The sequence below is a fragment of the Ranitomeya variabilis genome, chromosome 6, assembly GCF_051348905.1.
Source record: "Ranitomeya variabilis isolate aRanVar5 chromosome 6, aRanVar5.hap1, whole genome shotgun sequence".
Taxonomy (NCBI): Eukaryota; Metazoa; Chordata; class Amphibia; order Anura; family Dendrobatidae; genus Ranitomeya; species Ranitomeya variabilis.
The window spans coordinates 114734935-114749469 of record NC_135237.1 but is presented as its reverse complement, the minus strand read 5'-3'; the positions used below and the strand labels follow the sequence as shown (position 1 = coordinate 114749469).

The 14535-nt window shown below is 44.2% G+C and overlaps 1 protein-coding gene across 10 annotated transcripts in view; it reads right to left on the bottom strand.

The window, feature by feature from the left end:
* Positions 1 to 14535, bottom strand: part of RARB (retinoic acid receptor beta) — a 1117211-nt gene that overhangs the window by 6053 nt on the left and 1096623 nt on the right. For all 10 annotated transcript variants that reach the window (XM_077268929.1, XM_077268925.1, XM_077268924.1 and 7 more), the window contains 2 exons: positions 6738 to 6942; positions 2842 to 3000 (listed from right to left, as the gene is read on the bottom strand). In XM_077268929.1, coding sequence (XP_077125044.1) covers positions 2842 to 3000; positions 6738 to 6942 — 364 coding nt within the window. The remainder of the gene's footprint in view (positions 1 to 2841; positions 3001 to 6737; positions 6943 to 14535) is intronic.

The window sequence follows — 14535 nt, the reverse complement described above, 5'->3', positions numbered from 1 at the left end:
ACATGGAGTTTTTTGTCTCCTCGTATACCCTGGGCCTGATGTAAACCCGGCCCTCCAGGGGACTTGATCCCCGTAGTTGTATAGATGCCTTTCTTTTTGACGTCTGAGCAGTTCCCCTCTGCATCGCCACTATTTAGTGGATGATGGGAGGAGGCGGACGATTCCTCTCCACCTCCCTGTTAAGAGGTTGGTTGATTGAGAGTTCATCCTTTTTATCTCTGCACATTCAAAGACGGCAGCAACTCAAGACATGGATTCTTTTCCTCACTGGCGATGTAACCGCGCACTTCGCTACCTGGCACCTACCAGTATTCCTGCCCGATGGATCATCTTTTAAAAATACTATGGACTGTCAGACAATGACTCGTTCCGTCTTGCGGCATCGAGTTCAGCGCTTTACCCTTCCTTAGCTCACACAGGTTACCAGACCAATGGTCTACTGGTCAGACACCTTACCTACTTTCATTTACAGAAAGATTGAGTAGTGTCCGCAACACATAGCAGTGTTCTATGTAACATATGCTATACACCTTACCATAAGGTGCTTGGTCTATGCAGTTTTTTGTTCCTGATGGTTCCAGTGTTGGTCTATATTTGTTTGTTTCAGATCAATTATCTCTCCTCCGGAGATAGTACAGCAGGCCATTCAAATCTCTTGAGCGGGAGGTTTTTATGGTGCACGCCTCTTTGAATGCGGCTAGTTGCGCGACGCTGACTGCAACGAATACCATTTAATTCAGCTTTATGGATCAGAGAATGGAAGCATACTCTGTGTTTAAAAAAAAAAAAAACACAAAAACCTCTGTCATCACTCCCTGAGGCTGGTTTCACATTTGCGTTTCCCTGATCTGCGAACGGCTGCGAACTTCCTCCGTGAAGCCCCGCCCCCCGGCCGCACCTCTGCCGCTAGCTCCGCCTACTTCTGCATGCGGCCTGCGTACCTATCTTTAACATTAGGTACGCAGGTCGTGCGACTGTATGCGGAGGCTGCCGCATGCGTCGTTTTGACGATGCAGCGACCAGCGTAGAACGCAGCCTGTAGCATTTTTTTTTTTTTCTGCATCGTCATCGTCGGGTAATCTTTGAGTGTCTTTCTCATCCGGGGGAGATCCCTCCTTCTGGTTCAATGGTTGCTAATAACTACGGAGCGTCCCAGCCCAAGGTTATTTCGGGAATCCAGTCTCCCGATCAGTTTTTTCTGGGGATCCCAACGGTACCTCTGCGCCTACAGCAGGCCCAATGCTCTCTGGCAGGTCTCCCCATTCAAATTCATTTGGATATTATCACGGCTGTGCAATACATCTATCATCTACCAGGTACCCGCGGTCAGACACCCTGTCTGATGGGCCGAGATCTGTCATCCGGTGATCTCTGCAGTACTCATTCCAGGAATACAGCTCTGGGCGGCAACTTCTCCTCAGCTCAAGTGAGTGGGAAATTCACCCGGAAGCCTCCCAATATATCTGCCTTCCCTGGAGCACTCCAGATGTAGATCGGATGGCGTCCAGCCTGAACGCCAATGTACTCGAGTTCATGATTCGGCTTCGAGACCCAATAGCCATCGTAGTGCATGCTCTGGTTCTGTGATACCAGCTCCTTCTCGCCTTTTCCACTAGTTCCGAGGGTCTTTAGGAAACAGGAAGGCCCCAGTGATCCTGGACATCCGCGTTGTCCAGGTCAATTCAGACGAGTCTTCGGAGCTGGCCGCTCTGTTCCTTCAGATCTTTTTTTCCTTATTTCTATCAAGGCAAGGTTGTCCTCAGCCCACCGTCCCTTGTTTCCAAAGGAGTATCGTACTTCCTCTGTTACGAGGGCATCATTCTTCCTTCTTCTCTTTCAGCTCCAGCCCACAAAACAGAATGGGTGCCCCATTCCCTGGACAATGTGAGAGCCCTGTGTACGTACGTGTCGAGGACGGCGTCCTTCGAGAGGATGGACACCTCATTTGGGCTTCCTGGCGTTTCTTTCAGGAAGGGCTTAGCCGTGTCCTCGGCCATGTTAGTCTGGTGTATTTTTTACACATCAAGAAGTCCTTCCATGTTAGACGTCAGCCTATCTTCACTCCATTCGATCGATCGAGGTTCCTTGGATGCTAGACACCAGGCGTCAGAAAAGCGCGTCTGTCAACTTTGCGGGTTCATCCAGCCCGCATGCACCCTTGAAGCACCATAATTCCCAGACCTCCGCAGACGTGAGTCTGGGCAGGCGGACTCTGCAGGCCACGGTGGCGCACTTGTAAGTAGCGTTACGCAGGGTCTGATCTGATGTTGTTCCCGCCCAGGGACTGCTTTGGGACGTCCCACGGTCTGTGTCCCCCAATGAGGCGAAGGAGAAATAGGGATTTTTTGTGTACTCACCGTAAAATCCTTTTCTCCGAGCCATTCATTGGGTAACACAGCTCCAGCCCCGTTATTTTTTTGTGCTTGCTTTTTTATAATTAACAAATTTCACATGCTATACTCTTATATATATATATTTTTACATGCTATACTCTTATATAATTTGATATGATATACTCTCATATGTTATTATTGATCTCCTACTGCTTTTGCACCGAACTGGTTAGCTGAGAGCCAGCAGAAGGGTGTATACTGCAGGGGAGGAGCTAACTTTTTTTGTATCACTTAGTGTCAGCCTCCTAGTGGCAGCAGCATACACCCACGGTCTGTGTCCCCCAATGAATGGCTCGGAGAAAAGCATTTTATGGTGAGTACACAAAAATCCCTATATTACGTGTATCAGTCATCCTATGTTCCATTCACATATCATTTGTATTGTTGTGCAATAATATCTGTTCTCCCGTGAGAAGCCTCATTGTCTATTATATCCATATAACATTACCTTTTGCACTAATGCTGCGAAGATCTGTGATCTTCATTAAAATCTTTGGAAACATATGGGGTTTGTTGGGTCTTCTCTTTCTGATATAAATTTTCAATGCTTCCAGTAATGGCTCCTGCAGCTTATCTACTTTAGCCGGTTCTTCAAGATCCTGACGGTCTAGATAAGAAAAAAGTGGGGAAAAAAAATAATCACCTTTCATGCATGGTTCTTTCACCTATTTGCATTTCCTGCAGTTCGTGTCACTTACAGGTAAGCCACTAGATGGCAGCACACTGTAAGCCTCCAGTTGTACGCCGCACCATCTACTTGAATGAATCCTGTAGCATTAGCAGGACAGCGCTATATTTGGCCTGCTGACATCTGAGTGCCTTTCAGGTCTAATTCTTTACAAAAATATTGCTTGGATGCCTGTTACTACAGATTCTCCATCAGTGCAACATGCACTATTCTCCCTTGACAGGACATATCTGAAGTAAAGCAATTTCTATATATTATATATAGGGTACTCAAGGTTGTTGTAAGAGCTTTAATACATTATGTGCAGCCAAGCATTCCAAGCACAAGTGGCATAGGCAGCGAACACTGATTGCCGCTCATTCCTGACTCCAATCACAGTCCTTGGATGAAATGTTGCTGCTTTTAAGGGCACAGCGACACACTGTGGTCAGAAACCATGCTGAAACTGTTTGATGTGCTTTTCACATTGATTGTTAATGGCTCTGCTGTCTTGCGGGTTATAGCAAACAGTGTCCGCATAAAGCTGGGGCTACATACCAACTGTGACCACAACAACAGGTGAATGGGGTCACAAGGTACCTTGGCATGCAAGTTGGATTTTTTGCAACTTGCTTGTTGTGGTACTTGGGTCACAATGTCCACTATCTTGCGAGGTAGTGGGGGCATACAACAATCACTGACCATGTGAGCTGTGTCACAGCCAAAATCAACATGTATACCCAGCCTTAATTTGAAAACCCAAGTGAACAGGAAATGGCCACATCTATGGTGAGCCTACCCCTTTAGGCCGGTTTCACACGTCAGTGGCTCCGGTACGTGAGGTGACAGTTTCCTCACGTACCGGAGACACTGACACACGTAGACCCATAAAAATCAATGCATCTGTTCAGATGTCATTGATTTTTTGCGGACCGTGTCTCCGTGTGCCAAACACGGAGACATGTCAGTGTTCGTGGGAGCGCACGTATTACACGGACCCAATAGAGTCAATGGGTCCGTGTAAAACACGGACCTCACACGGACATTCTCCGTCTGGGGTCCGTGTGCGTGCAGGAGACAGCGCTACAGTAAGCGCTGTCCCCCCCACATGGTGCTGAAGCCGCGATTCATATGTTCCCTGCAGCAGCGTTTGCTGCAGAGAAAATATGAATAATAGTGTTTAAAATAAAGATCCATGTGTCCGCCGCCCTCCCACCCCCTGTGCGCCCCCCCGCTGGTCAGAAAATACTTACCCGGGTCCCCCGTCGGCTGTCGCTCCTTCCTGGTCTGGCCGCGGCTTACTGTATGCGGTCACGTGGGGCCGATCATTTACAATCATGAATAGTCGGCTCCGCCCCTATGGGAGGTGGAGCCACATATTCATGACTGTAAATGATCGGGCCCACGTGACCGCATACACTAGAAGCCGCGGCCAGACCAGGAAGGAGCGACAGCCGACGGGGGACCCGGGTAAGTATTTTCTGACCAGCGGGGGGGCGCACAGGGGGTGGGAGGGCGGCGGACACATGGATCTTTATTTTAAACACTATTATTCATATTTTCTCTGCAGCAAACGCTGCTGCAGGGAACATATGAATCGCGGCTTCAGCATGATGCAGAGTGGGTACCACACGCTCCGTGTGGTACCCACTCGCCATACGGGCGGCACACGTGTGCCGCACGTATGGCCTCCGTGAGTTCCCAGGCACACGGATAACTCCGGTACCGGAATTATCTGGACGTGTGGGACAGCCCTTAGGGACCTTAGGGCTGTCCCACACGTCCAGATAATTCCGGTACCGGAATAAATCGGTACCGGAGTTATCCGTGTCGGTGTGCCTGGGAACTCACGGAGGCCATACGTGCGGCACACGTGTGCCGCCCGTATGGCGAGTGGGTACCACACGGAGCGTGTGGTACCCACTCTGCATCATGCTGAAGCCGCGATTCATATGTTCCCTGCAGCAGCGTTTGCTGCAGAGAAAATATGAATAATAGTGTTTAAAATAAAGATCTATGTGTCCGCCGCCCTCCCACCCCCTGTGCGCCCCCCCACTGGTCAGAAAATACTTACCCGGGTCCCCCGTCGGCTGTCGCTCCTTCCTGGTCTGGCCGCGGCTTCTAGTGTATGCGGTCACGTGGGCCCGATCATTTACAGTCATGAATATGTGGCTCCACCTCCCATAGGGGCGGAGCCGACTATTCATGATTGTAAATGATCGGCCCCACGTGACCGCATACAGTAAGCCGCGGCCAGACCAGGAAGGAGCGACAGCCGACGGGGGACCCGGGTAAGTATTTTCTGACCAGCGGGGGGGCGCACAGGGGGTGGGAGGGCGGCGGACACATAGATCTTTATTTTAAACACTATTATTCATATTTTCTCTGCAACAAACGCTGCTGCAGGGAACATATGAATCACGGCTTCAGCACCATGTGGGGGGGACAGCGCTTACTGTAGCGCTGTCTCCTGCACGCACACGGACCCCAGACAGAGAACGTCCGTGTGTGGTCCGTGTTTTACACGGACCCATTGACTCTATTGGGTCCGTGTAATACGTGCGCTCCCACGAACACTGACATGTCTCCGTGTTTGGCACACGGAGACACGGTCCGCAAAAAATCAATGACATCTGAACAGATGCATTGATTTTTATGGGTCTACGTGTGTCAGTGTCTCCGGTACGTGAGGAAACTGTCACCTCATGTACCGGAGCCACTGACGTGTGAAACCGGCCTTAGACTGGGTTTGCTTCAGATTTATCCACAGTATATCTACAGCTTTTCTGCAGCAGAATGCACGCGATACATGACGATTGTGCTGCACTTTTTGTTGCAGATTTGTGAAAAATTCACCTTTTCCATTGGGAATGGTGAAATCTGCACTGATTCTGCACAAAGAATTGATATGCACTTTACAGTAGTAAAGATATTGTGTATAAACGCTGCACCAATACGGGACATGTGAACCTATCCTTAAAGTGGTTGACGCTTCTTCATTGACAGATATAAGTGCATATAAAATCAATCAACTTTGCTATTCTCCTCTTATTAAAAATCCTATCTGTGCTTGAAAAATATGTTCAAGTCCGAGCAGCTGTTTGACAGCCGCAACACATGCAGGGATGGCCTGTGTGTTAAGCAACCCAGGTGTTGGAGCGGTTCAACAGCCACGAGACATGCAGCTGCGGGGGCTCAAACATATTATTTGAGCACGCCGAAGACACTCTGTTAGCACACGAGCATGTTCGGAAAACTCCTTATCCGAGGACGTTTAGTCATCATTAGGGCAAACCACTTGAAGGCTCTATGCTTTTTTTTTTTTTTTTTTAGAGCCTGCAAGCACTCCCTTTGAAGTCTGCCAAATTGCTGGATGTGACTAGCTTTGGTGCCCTGCCTTCAACTGAAGTTGTATTTGCTTAATAGTCTGGGAGGACAGCAAGACCATGCAGCTGGTCCGACCTGTCAATCTTCAGGAGCACCACCTGGGAAACAGGAAGCCGAGAGGCAGGGTAGTGGTGCGCTCCTGAAGAAAGAAGAACATGAGAAGCCCTGTAAGCTCATCCATGTTCTCCTAGGATTCAGTGTAAATGTGCTCTGACAAACCCATCAGAATGGTTTCCTAAAAAAAAAACCAGGAATACATACACAGCTAATCTGTTCAGTGTGATACCCACCTTCACAAATTAAGCAGATGGCACTGAGCAGGCCAGTTTCTGTGTCATCCATTTCCAGAGGAAGGAGCTGGTTGGCAAATGTGAACACAAGGTCGGTGAGTGGACCAAACCCAGCGTTGTGCATCTGAGTTCGGTTGAGTGTAAGGCCATCTGAGAAAGTCATGGTGTCCTGCTCCGGGGTGTATCTTGTGCAAATTCTAAGAATCTGTAAGTAGACAAGTAAAATATAGACTCGTGAATACATGCTGGCACAGTGAAGGAGGAAAAGATATTGACGACTGGGAATGATGATTTATATATTCTTTCTCCACAAATACTGGTTGTCCCCGGTGGAAAATAACCAATACTGAGTACAAAGAAAACGTCACTCGAAAATAGGCACAGTCCTTGGATAAGGGGCACAGATAAAAATCATACAAGGACCACATCGTAAATCTCAGGGTGTGCTCCAGCTTCACCAAATTCTTGTTATAATGTTCTTACAACCTTTCTAATTTTAGGTAAAAAATAAAAAAAGTTGAGCTAATCTTTAGAATAAATCTTTAGGCTGCATTCAGATGGCCTATCCGGCGGATAGCTGATAACTTACAAATTGGTGGGGGTCCAACTGTTGGGATTGCTACAATTGGGCACTTTTATCCCTGTTAGAATGGATTGGCGGTACACATGCTTGACCACTGTCCCAGTCACTTTCTATGGGATTGCTGGAGCGCTGCGCTCGCTGATGGGGAATGAATGCAGCGCTGGCTGAGCATGTGCACTGCCACTCTGTTCTAATGAGTGGTGATCCCAGTGCTCGGGCACACACTGATTTAAGAGCTAAAAGGGGTTTTCTGGTTCACAGATGCCAAATTCAACTTCAAGTCTTTGAAATCTAATAATAACTTCACCCTCATTTCTATCATTTACAGGTCATTGAATGTGAGATAACCCTAACATTGAAGTAAATGCAGGTAAAATTACAATTCAGATAGTAATACTCAGGCCTAGGAGTGATAACTAAAAATGGATTTGTATAAGCTTAAGACAGAGAAATTATGATTTGTGGTTAAAAAAAAAAAAGTGATGATGTGATAAATCAAGCAACAAGGCACAGAATCCAATCTGTCTGGTGCCATAGATAGAGGACTTGCTCTTAGAAATACTTTTGCCAAGCAGATTGATGTCGGCCAATATTAGTCCTATCTTAGCAATAATTGTTCATTTGTTACATTCTTCTATTAACCTTTATAAATTACTATTAGGTAGTCTTTATAAATTACTTATCTGTAGGATAAAGCATCTAACATCACAAATCACAGCTACCAACACTATTTTTGTGGCTCCAGTGGAAATGTCCCTCAATGCAGGATTTGGGAACGTAAAGTCGTATGGAAATTGTGGCTAATTGTACGCAGAGCGCTGAGCATCGCCGTCTTATCGACACCTTTCCACCTGCAATAACCTGATTGTGTCTCAGCACATAACAACTGAGATCACTGATGTCCTTCCCTGTCTTCATTCATCAAGACTGATGGGGCTCCGATAAAAACAATAACACTGTGTACAAAGGGGGAGCACAAGAAGGTCACACTGCTAAATAATGCAAGGTGTACAGCTCGGCATCTTTAGCCACCAGCACAGCAAAAATGGGAAATGCCAAGGTGAGGCCATTTCATTTTACACAATCACTATCAGAGACTACATGCAGAAAAAATAAGAGTAAAAGAAGGAATTTTATTAACTTATAAGCCACCTCGAAAAGAAAAAAACAAAAACTTTAATCCTAGATCTGAGGGAAGGGTTGAAAAAAATGCTATCAAACCAATCAGCATAGACAAAACTGGGTTTATCATGACAGTTTCTACCTTGTTTTTACCTGCAAGGGCCTATAAGCTCCCCTAATAATCAATGCACTCGGCCATAATCACCACCATCACCACGAATATAAGGTGCAGAAAACTCTGCAATCAGATTTATAAAGTCCTGCAAAATAGGTAGCGATGAAGAGCGCAGTGCCTCTCACCTTTCCAGAAAGGCAATAATGCAGATAATACAAAGAAAAGCAATACATAAAACTAAATACCACAAGGGCATTGCAATCTCTGGAGTAAATCAATGGTATCAGCAATCTCCTGAGTGATGGGCTGCAGCGGTCATGTGCAAATATGGTATTTCATCATAGCAGGAACAGTAAACAGAGACTGAAGAGGACACCAAATGTGAGTACTAATTTTCACTTTCTCCGCTCTACAGCCAATCTGATTAGCACCATTGGCAATGAGGTTCACAAGTCATCACAGCTCTTAGTTGTAGCATCTCTTCCGAAGTCCTTGAATGGCTACAGCTATGGAGACGCTTGTTGGACAAACATCAGAAGAATCACTCAGGTTTAGAGATGGGTGGATCGATTTGTGAGACACAGGACTATTAGCCATCCCAGTAGTTTTCTGGCCCCTGGACTCAATGATCTCTTACCAGCCAGGATCCCTAGCACGGCTATTGATTAACCAGCGCCAGAACGACGTCATAATTGCACTGTCGCAATGCGCCAGCTCAGACTAATCAAAAGCCAGAAATCCCAAAATGAAAGAGACTCGTGAGCCTCCAATCCAAAAAGTACAAACCTGGTCGATGGTCCGAAGTCCCACAAATGCATCTGCCCATCTCTAATCAGGTCCTATGATAACTTTCTATAGGAATAGTGATCCCTCATGTTCACACATGTTCACTACTGCTCCACTCACGTAGAGATTCAGGACCCCTCTGCTTGGGATTGATGGGTGCCTCAACTACCAAACACCTAGTGATCAAACCATTTTCATCTATCCTATGGAAAGTGGATAAATGTTGTTTATAGGACAAGAATTCAAGATAATACACAGGAGTTGACATGTAAGTAGGGAATTTTAATCTATCCCTAATACTGTATGACACTAATATATTCAATTCATAATAGCGACAGAAAATAATCAGCGACAAACAGAACAGTGAATTCCCAGTCCCATAGGTTATCTGCCTCTTCTGCAAGGGAAAACAAACAATTGGAGATAACATTACCAATTCTCATTGACTGTAGGAGTCACAGGTCTGAACACCCATCAGTATCAGCAGCGGCATTCAGCAGCTTACCTTCTACAGGAAAATCCGCTTAAATTAATTACCATGTCAATTAAAAAGACAAAATCTAATATTAAAGTTGGCCTATATAAAAAATAAGCCACCATTAACAACATTCATTTACTTCCTTCTATGCGATATTTGTAATGCTGAATGTAAGAATTGCGGGAGAGATATTGTGGGAGATATTGGGAGAAATATTGCGGGAGAGATATTGCAGGAGACATACTGTATTATGTCAATTAAAAGCAATGTCCAATATTTTTATTTACTTCCAGGAGAAAAATTCTGTCCTGTAATGGCCACAGATATTGGCGCTCTGCCTTGTGAGGCACTGTACAAATCTGTGTTCACAAAGGCCGATACTCAATCAGGCACAGCACCTGACAACGGGCCCCAACTAACTTATCCTGGGGCCACTGCAGTGTCTGTCATTTTGTAGGAATATCAGTGCTGCATACTGTGCCGTTTTATCCACTAGGTGTGACAGAATCTATGACAGAGCTATCAGCCATGGAGGGGCAATAAAAAGTGCTCTTCACGATGGAGGAGCATGTTACATGGAAAGCCCATTTATTTCAATAGTAGCAGTGTAATACTTTATTGCTCACATGGTGGCGCTGCAGGGTAAATAAACACTTTCTGCTGGGTTTCCCCACAGGTTACAGCTGATATGTGGGGTTCATCCAAAACATTCTGAGATCTGGCTATTACAGAGGGACCTACAGTGGGGGAAATAAGTATTTGATCCCTTGCTGATTTTGTAAGTTTGCCCACTGACAAAGACATGAACAGTCTATAATTTTACTGGCAGGTTAATTTTAACATTGAGAGATAGAATATCAAAAATAAAATCCAGAAAATCACATTGTATAACTTATATAAATTTATTTGCATTTTGCAGTGAGAAATAAGTATTTGATCCCTCTGGCAAACAAGACTTAATATTTGGTGGCAAAACCCTTGTTGGCAAGCACAGCAGTCAGACGGTTTTGTAGTTGATGATGAGGTTTGCGCACATGTCAGGAGTAATTTTGGTCCACTCCTCTTTGCAGATGATCTCTAAATCATTAAGATTTTGAGGCTGTCACTTGGCGACTCGGAGCTTCAACTCCATCCATAAGTTTTCTATGGGATTAAGGTCTGGAGACTGGCTAGGCCACTCCATGACCTTAATGTGCTTCTTTTTGAGCCATTCCTTTGTTGCTTTAGCTGTATGTTTTGGGTCATTGTCTTGCTGGAAGACCCAGCCACAACCCATTTAAAATTATATAATTTATACCATGTGATTTTCTGGATTTTATTTTTGATATTCTATCTCTCAATGTTAAAATTAACCTACCCTTAAAATCATAGGCTGTTCATGTCTTTGTCAGTGGGCAAACTTACAAAGTCAGCAAGGGATCAAATAATTATTTCCCCCACTGTATATAAAGAGTAACCAAACTTTATTCATTTATCCTCCAGGCATTGCAAACTTCACTACCTTATCCCAAATACCATGTTAGGTCGGGGTCCAATTAGTGAATCACATCCTCTAATGACACTTGGCCTTTGCTCTGCTGCACGTGTGATCTGAGTGTCAGTGCTCTGTGCTCCGATCCTCTCACATGACAGTATTGGAGCACAGCTGAGGAGGAGACAACAAAATTAATTTCTCCATCTCCTCTGCTGCTGGCGGGAATCGCACTGCACTCGGGTGATATTCGAGTGCACTGCGATGTTTCACACACACTTATAGACTTATCTGGGTGCCTGCAATCTGAATTTTGTATGCAATCACAGCATGCTGCAATTCTTTTCCTGTCTGAATACAAACCGATCAGACCGAGAAAAAATGCCATTGGGAACAGAAGAATAGGATTAAATTGATATTAATGCAATCTGATTTTTAATCATCAGATTTAATCACAAGTGGAAGTGAGCCTTTACGGTGAAGTTTCACATGGCCAGTTCATGCTTCTTTAGAACATGCATTTATCTGCTGCTTAGCCAAGATCCCTACTCTGTCTACAAACAATCAGAAGAATGACATTCCCCTCCCTTCTCTCCTCCCAGTACTTAGGGGAATTCCTGCACTCTGTAAATAGAGTATGATTTGTGGCTGAGCAGCAGTTGAAAGCGAATTGCAAAGAATCATAAAATAACCATGTGAAGCAGTACTGCAAAACAAGGCAATGAAGAATATTGCAAAAAGTCATAACTTTGGAGGATAATTGAAATAAAAAAGCTACTCATTAGCAATGTTTCTCTAAAGTGGACAACTCTTAGTTTCCTGTTTTCCTCTAACTCTTTTCTTACTACGCTGGTAAGTTTCTATTCACTTCAGCATTTTTAGCATATACATTGGCGTGTTGCAGAAGCCTCGGCTATACTCGCGAGCCTACATACAAATGATCCATAGACTTACAATAAAGTCTTAGAATGACTTTGCCCTAAAATACACAGCAATGAATTATCCTGAACTCACTGAGTGGTTATTAACTATTATCCTGGCACAATTGACTGTAGAACTCTCTTTCCGCAATAATGAATAGTGGAAAATCAATAGCATTTTACACATTTCAGCACTAATAAAATTAGAAAATGTTATGCTTTAAAGCAGCCACAATGGCTGTAAGGCAGCAATATAGGAAAGATGAAGAGCTCCAGAGTGAATGAGAATTGACCTCATTATTACATTCCCACATAGTAGAAAGACATTTATGTTGTACGTCTTGTCATATGCAAGTCAAACGCTTCATATATCTCTAAAAAAAAAAACTTTTGTTGACAAGTAAAACATTTGCTTTTTTTATATATAAAAAATGCCATTTTCCCATGCTAATTAAAAATAGCATATGGCATGTGATAGATGACGGGCAATGCTGCCGCCAGACAATCACAAGGAGTTTACTGTACTGCATTGTGCTCAGAGATGAAAAAGGGCATTTATGAAAACCCGCGACGGCTGAAGCTGAACTAAGGACTTTACACTACGTTCCCTCACAACAGGGGATAACATAGCAGAATGGCTACTGAAGCAGTAGCTGTGGGCTACAACATTACATTGTGGATGAATTGCATTTACCCTCTTTATCCTCACCTTACAGATAGTTGGGTCTACCTGTACTTTAGTGTATTTTTAGGGGATCCCATACATACTTACAAACAAAGACTAAAGGGGTTGTCTGACCTTAGGGTACAAGTCTGCAGTCACTCTTTGGCTGCGCACTGTTAGGATTCTCTTGTGCAAAGAACACGTGACCCCAAGTATGTGATTTGCGGTCACATGCCAACTAGACGTGAGCGGCCTCGCTCAATACAAGTGTATTGTGTGCGAGGCCTGACACGTCTAGTCGGAATGTGGCCGATCGTATGCAAATCACATACTTGTGTCACATGACTGGTTGCAACCTGCACCAGAGAATCAGTGAAAATGGGCAGCACACTGACCAAAAATGTCTTTGTCTGAACATAACCTTACAGAGATACAGTATATGCACTTTTTTGTTGTGTCTGTTATTTTTGTAAAAATTACAACAGGATGACCATAAAGTGGCGCTTTGAAAGATTGTGAACCTTTCAGAACATTCCATATTTCTGCATTAATTTGATGTAAAAATCATATTTTCAAGTCCTAAAAATAGATAAAGAGATCCAAATAAAACAAATGGGTCAAAAGTCTGATCCAATATCACATGTCTGAGAGGCAAAAGTGTGTGAACCTTTAGGATTAGCAAACGATTAGAGTATTGAGCCCCAATTCATCAAAATGATTACACTAGAAATATGGATAAAAACATTTAGAAATGTCACAAGTTTTTTTGCGTAACATACCGCTTTTGAGGTTTTCAAGCCAGTTTCGGTCATTTTGGCGGAGCTGGGTTAAAACAAGGGTGGAACGGGACGTGATAACAACCACTCGTCTAAGATGCGTCTTCCCTTATGCCACAAATCTTACTCCAGTCCCCGACTGAAATAAGATCTGTAACGAGGCACATTGAGGCACACACCATATTTAAGACAGGCCTGATTCACTAATAAGTGCATGACCCGCTACAACACACCCCTCATCAAGAGAAGCATGAACAATGCTGGTTTTGATGACTGGGGCCTTGTGTGGTTATGACGAATTGGGGCCTTGTGTTTTCAATCAATGGGATAACAATCAGATATGAGTGGGTGACTTGTTTTATTTGAAGTACAGGGATCTACCAAGGTTTGATCTTCACAACATGTTTGTGGAAGTGTATCATGGCACAAACAAAGAAAAACCTCATAAGAAAAGTTGTTGATGCTCCTTAGGCTGGAAAAGGTTACAAAACCATCTTGGGCTCCACCAATCCACACTCAGACAGACTGTGTACAAATCGAGGAAACTCCAGTGAATAACCTTTTCCAGGAGTGGTCAACCAACAAAAATCACTGGAAAAGAAAGATGTATAATAGTCTGTGACATCACAAAGGAACCCAAGGTAACCTCTTAGCAACTAAAGGCCCCTTTCACATTAGATAATATTATTGTTCATGAGTCTACCATAAGCAACAATGATGTGCATGCAAGATTTCAAGGTGAAAGCCAGTGCTTGCAAAAAAAATATTGCTGCCGATTTGTTGTTTGTTAAAAACACCTAGACAAGTCAGAAGCCTATTAAAACTAATGTTTTGTGGACAGATAAGAACAAAACAGAGCTTTTTTGGTTTAAGTGAGCATTGT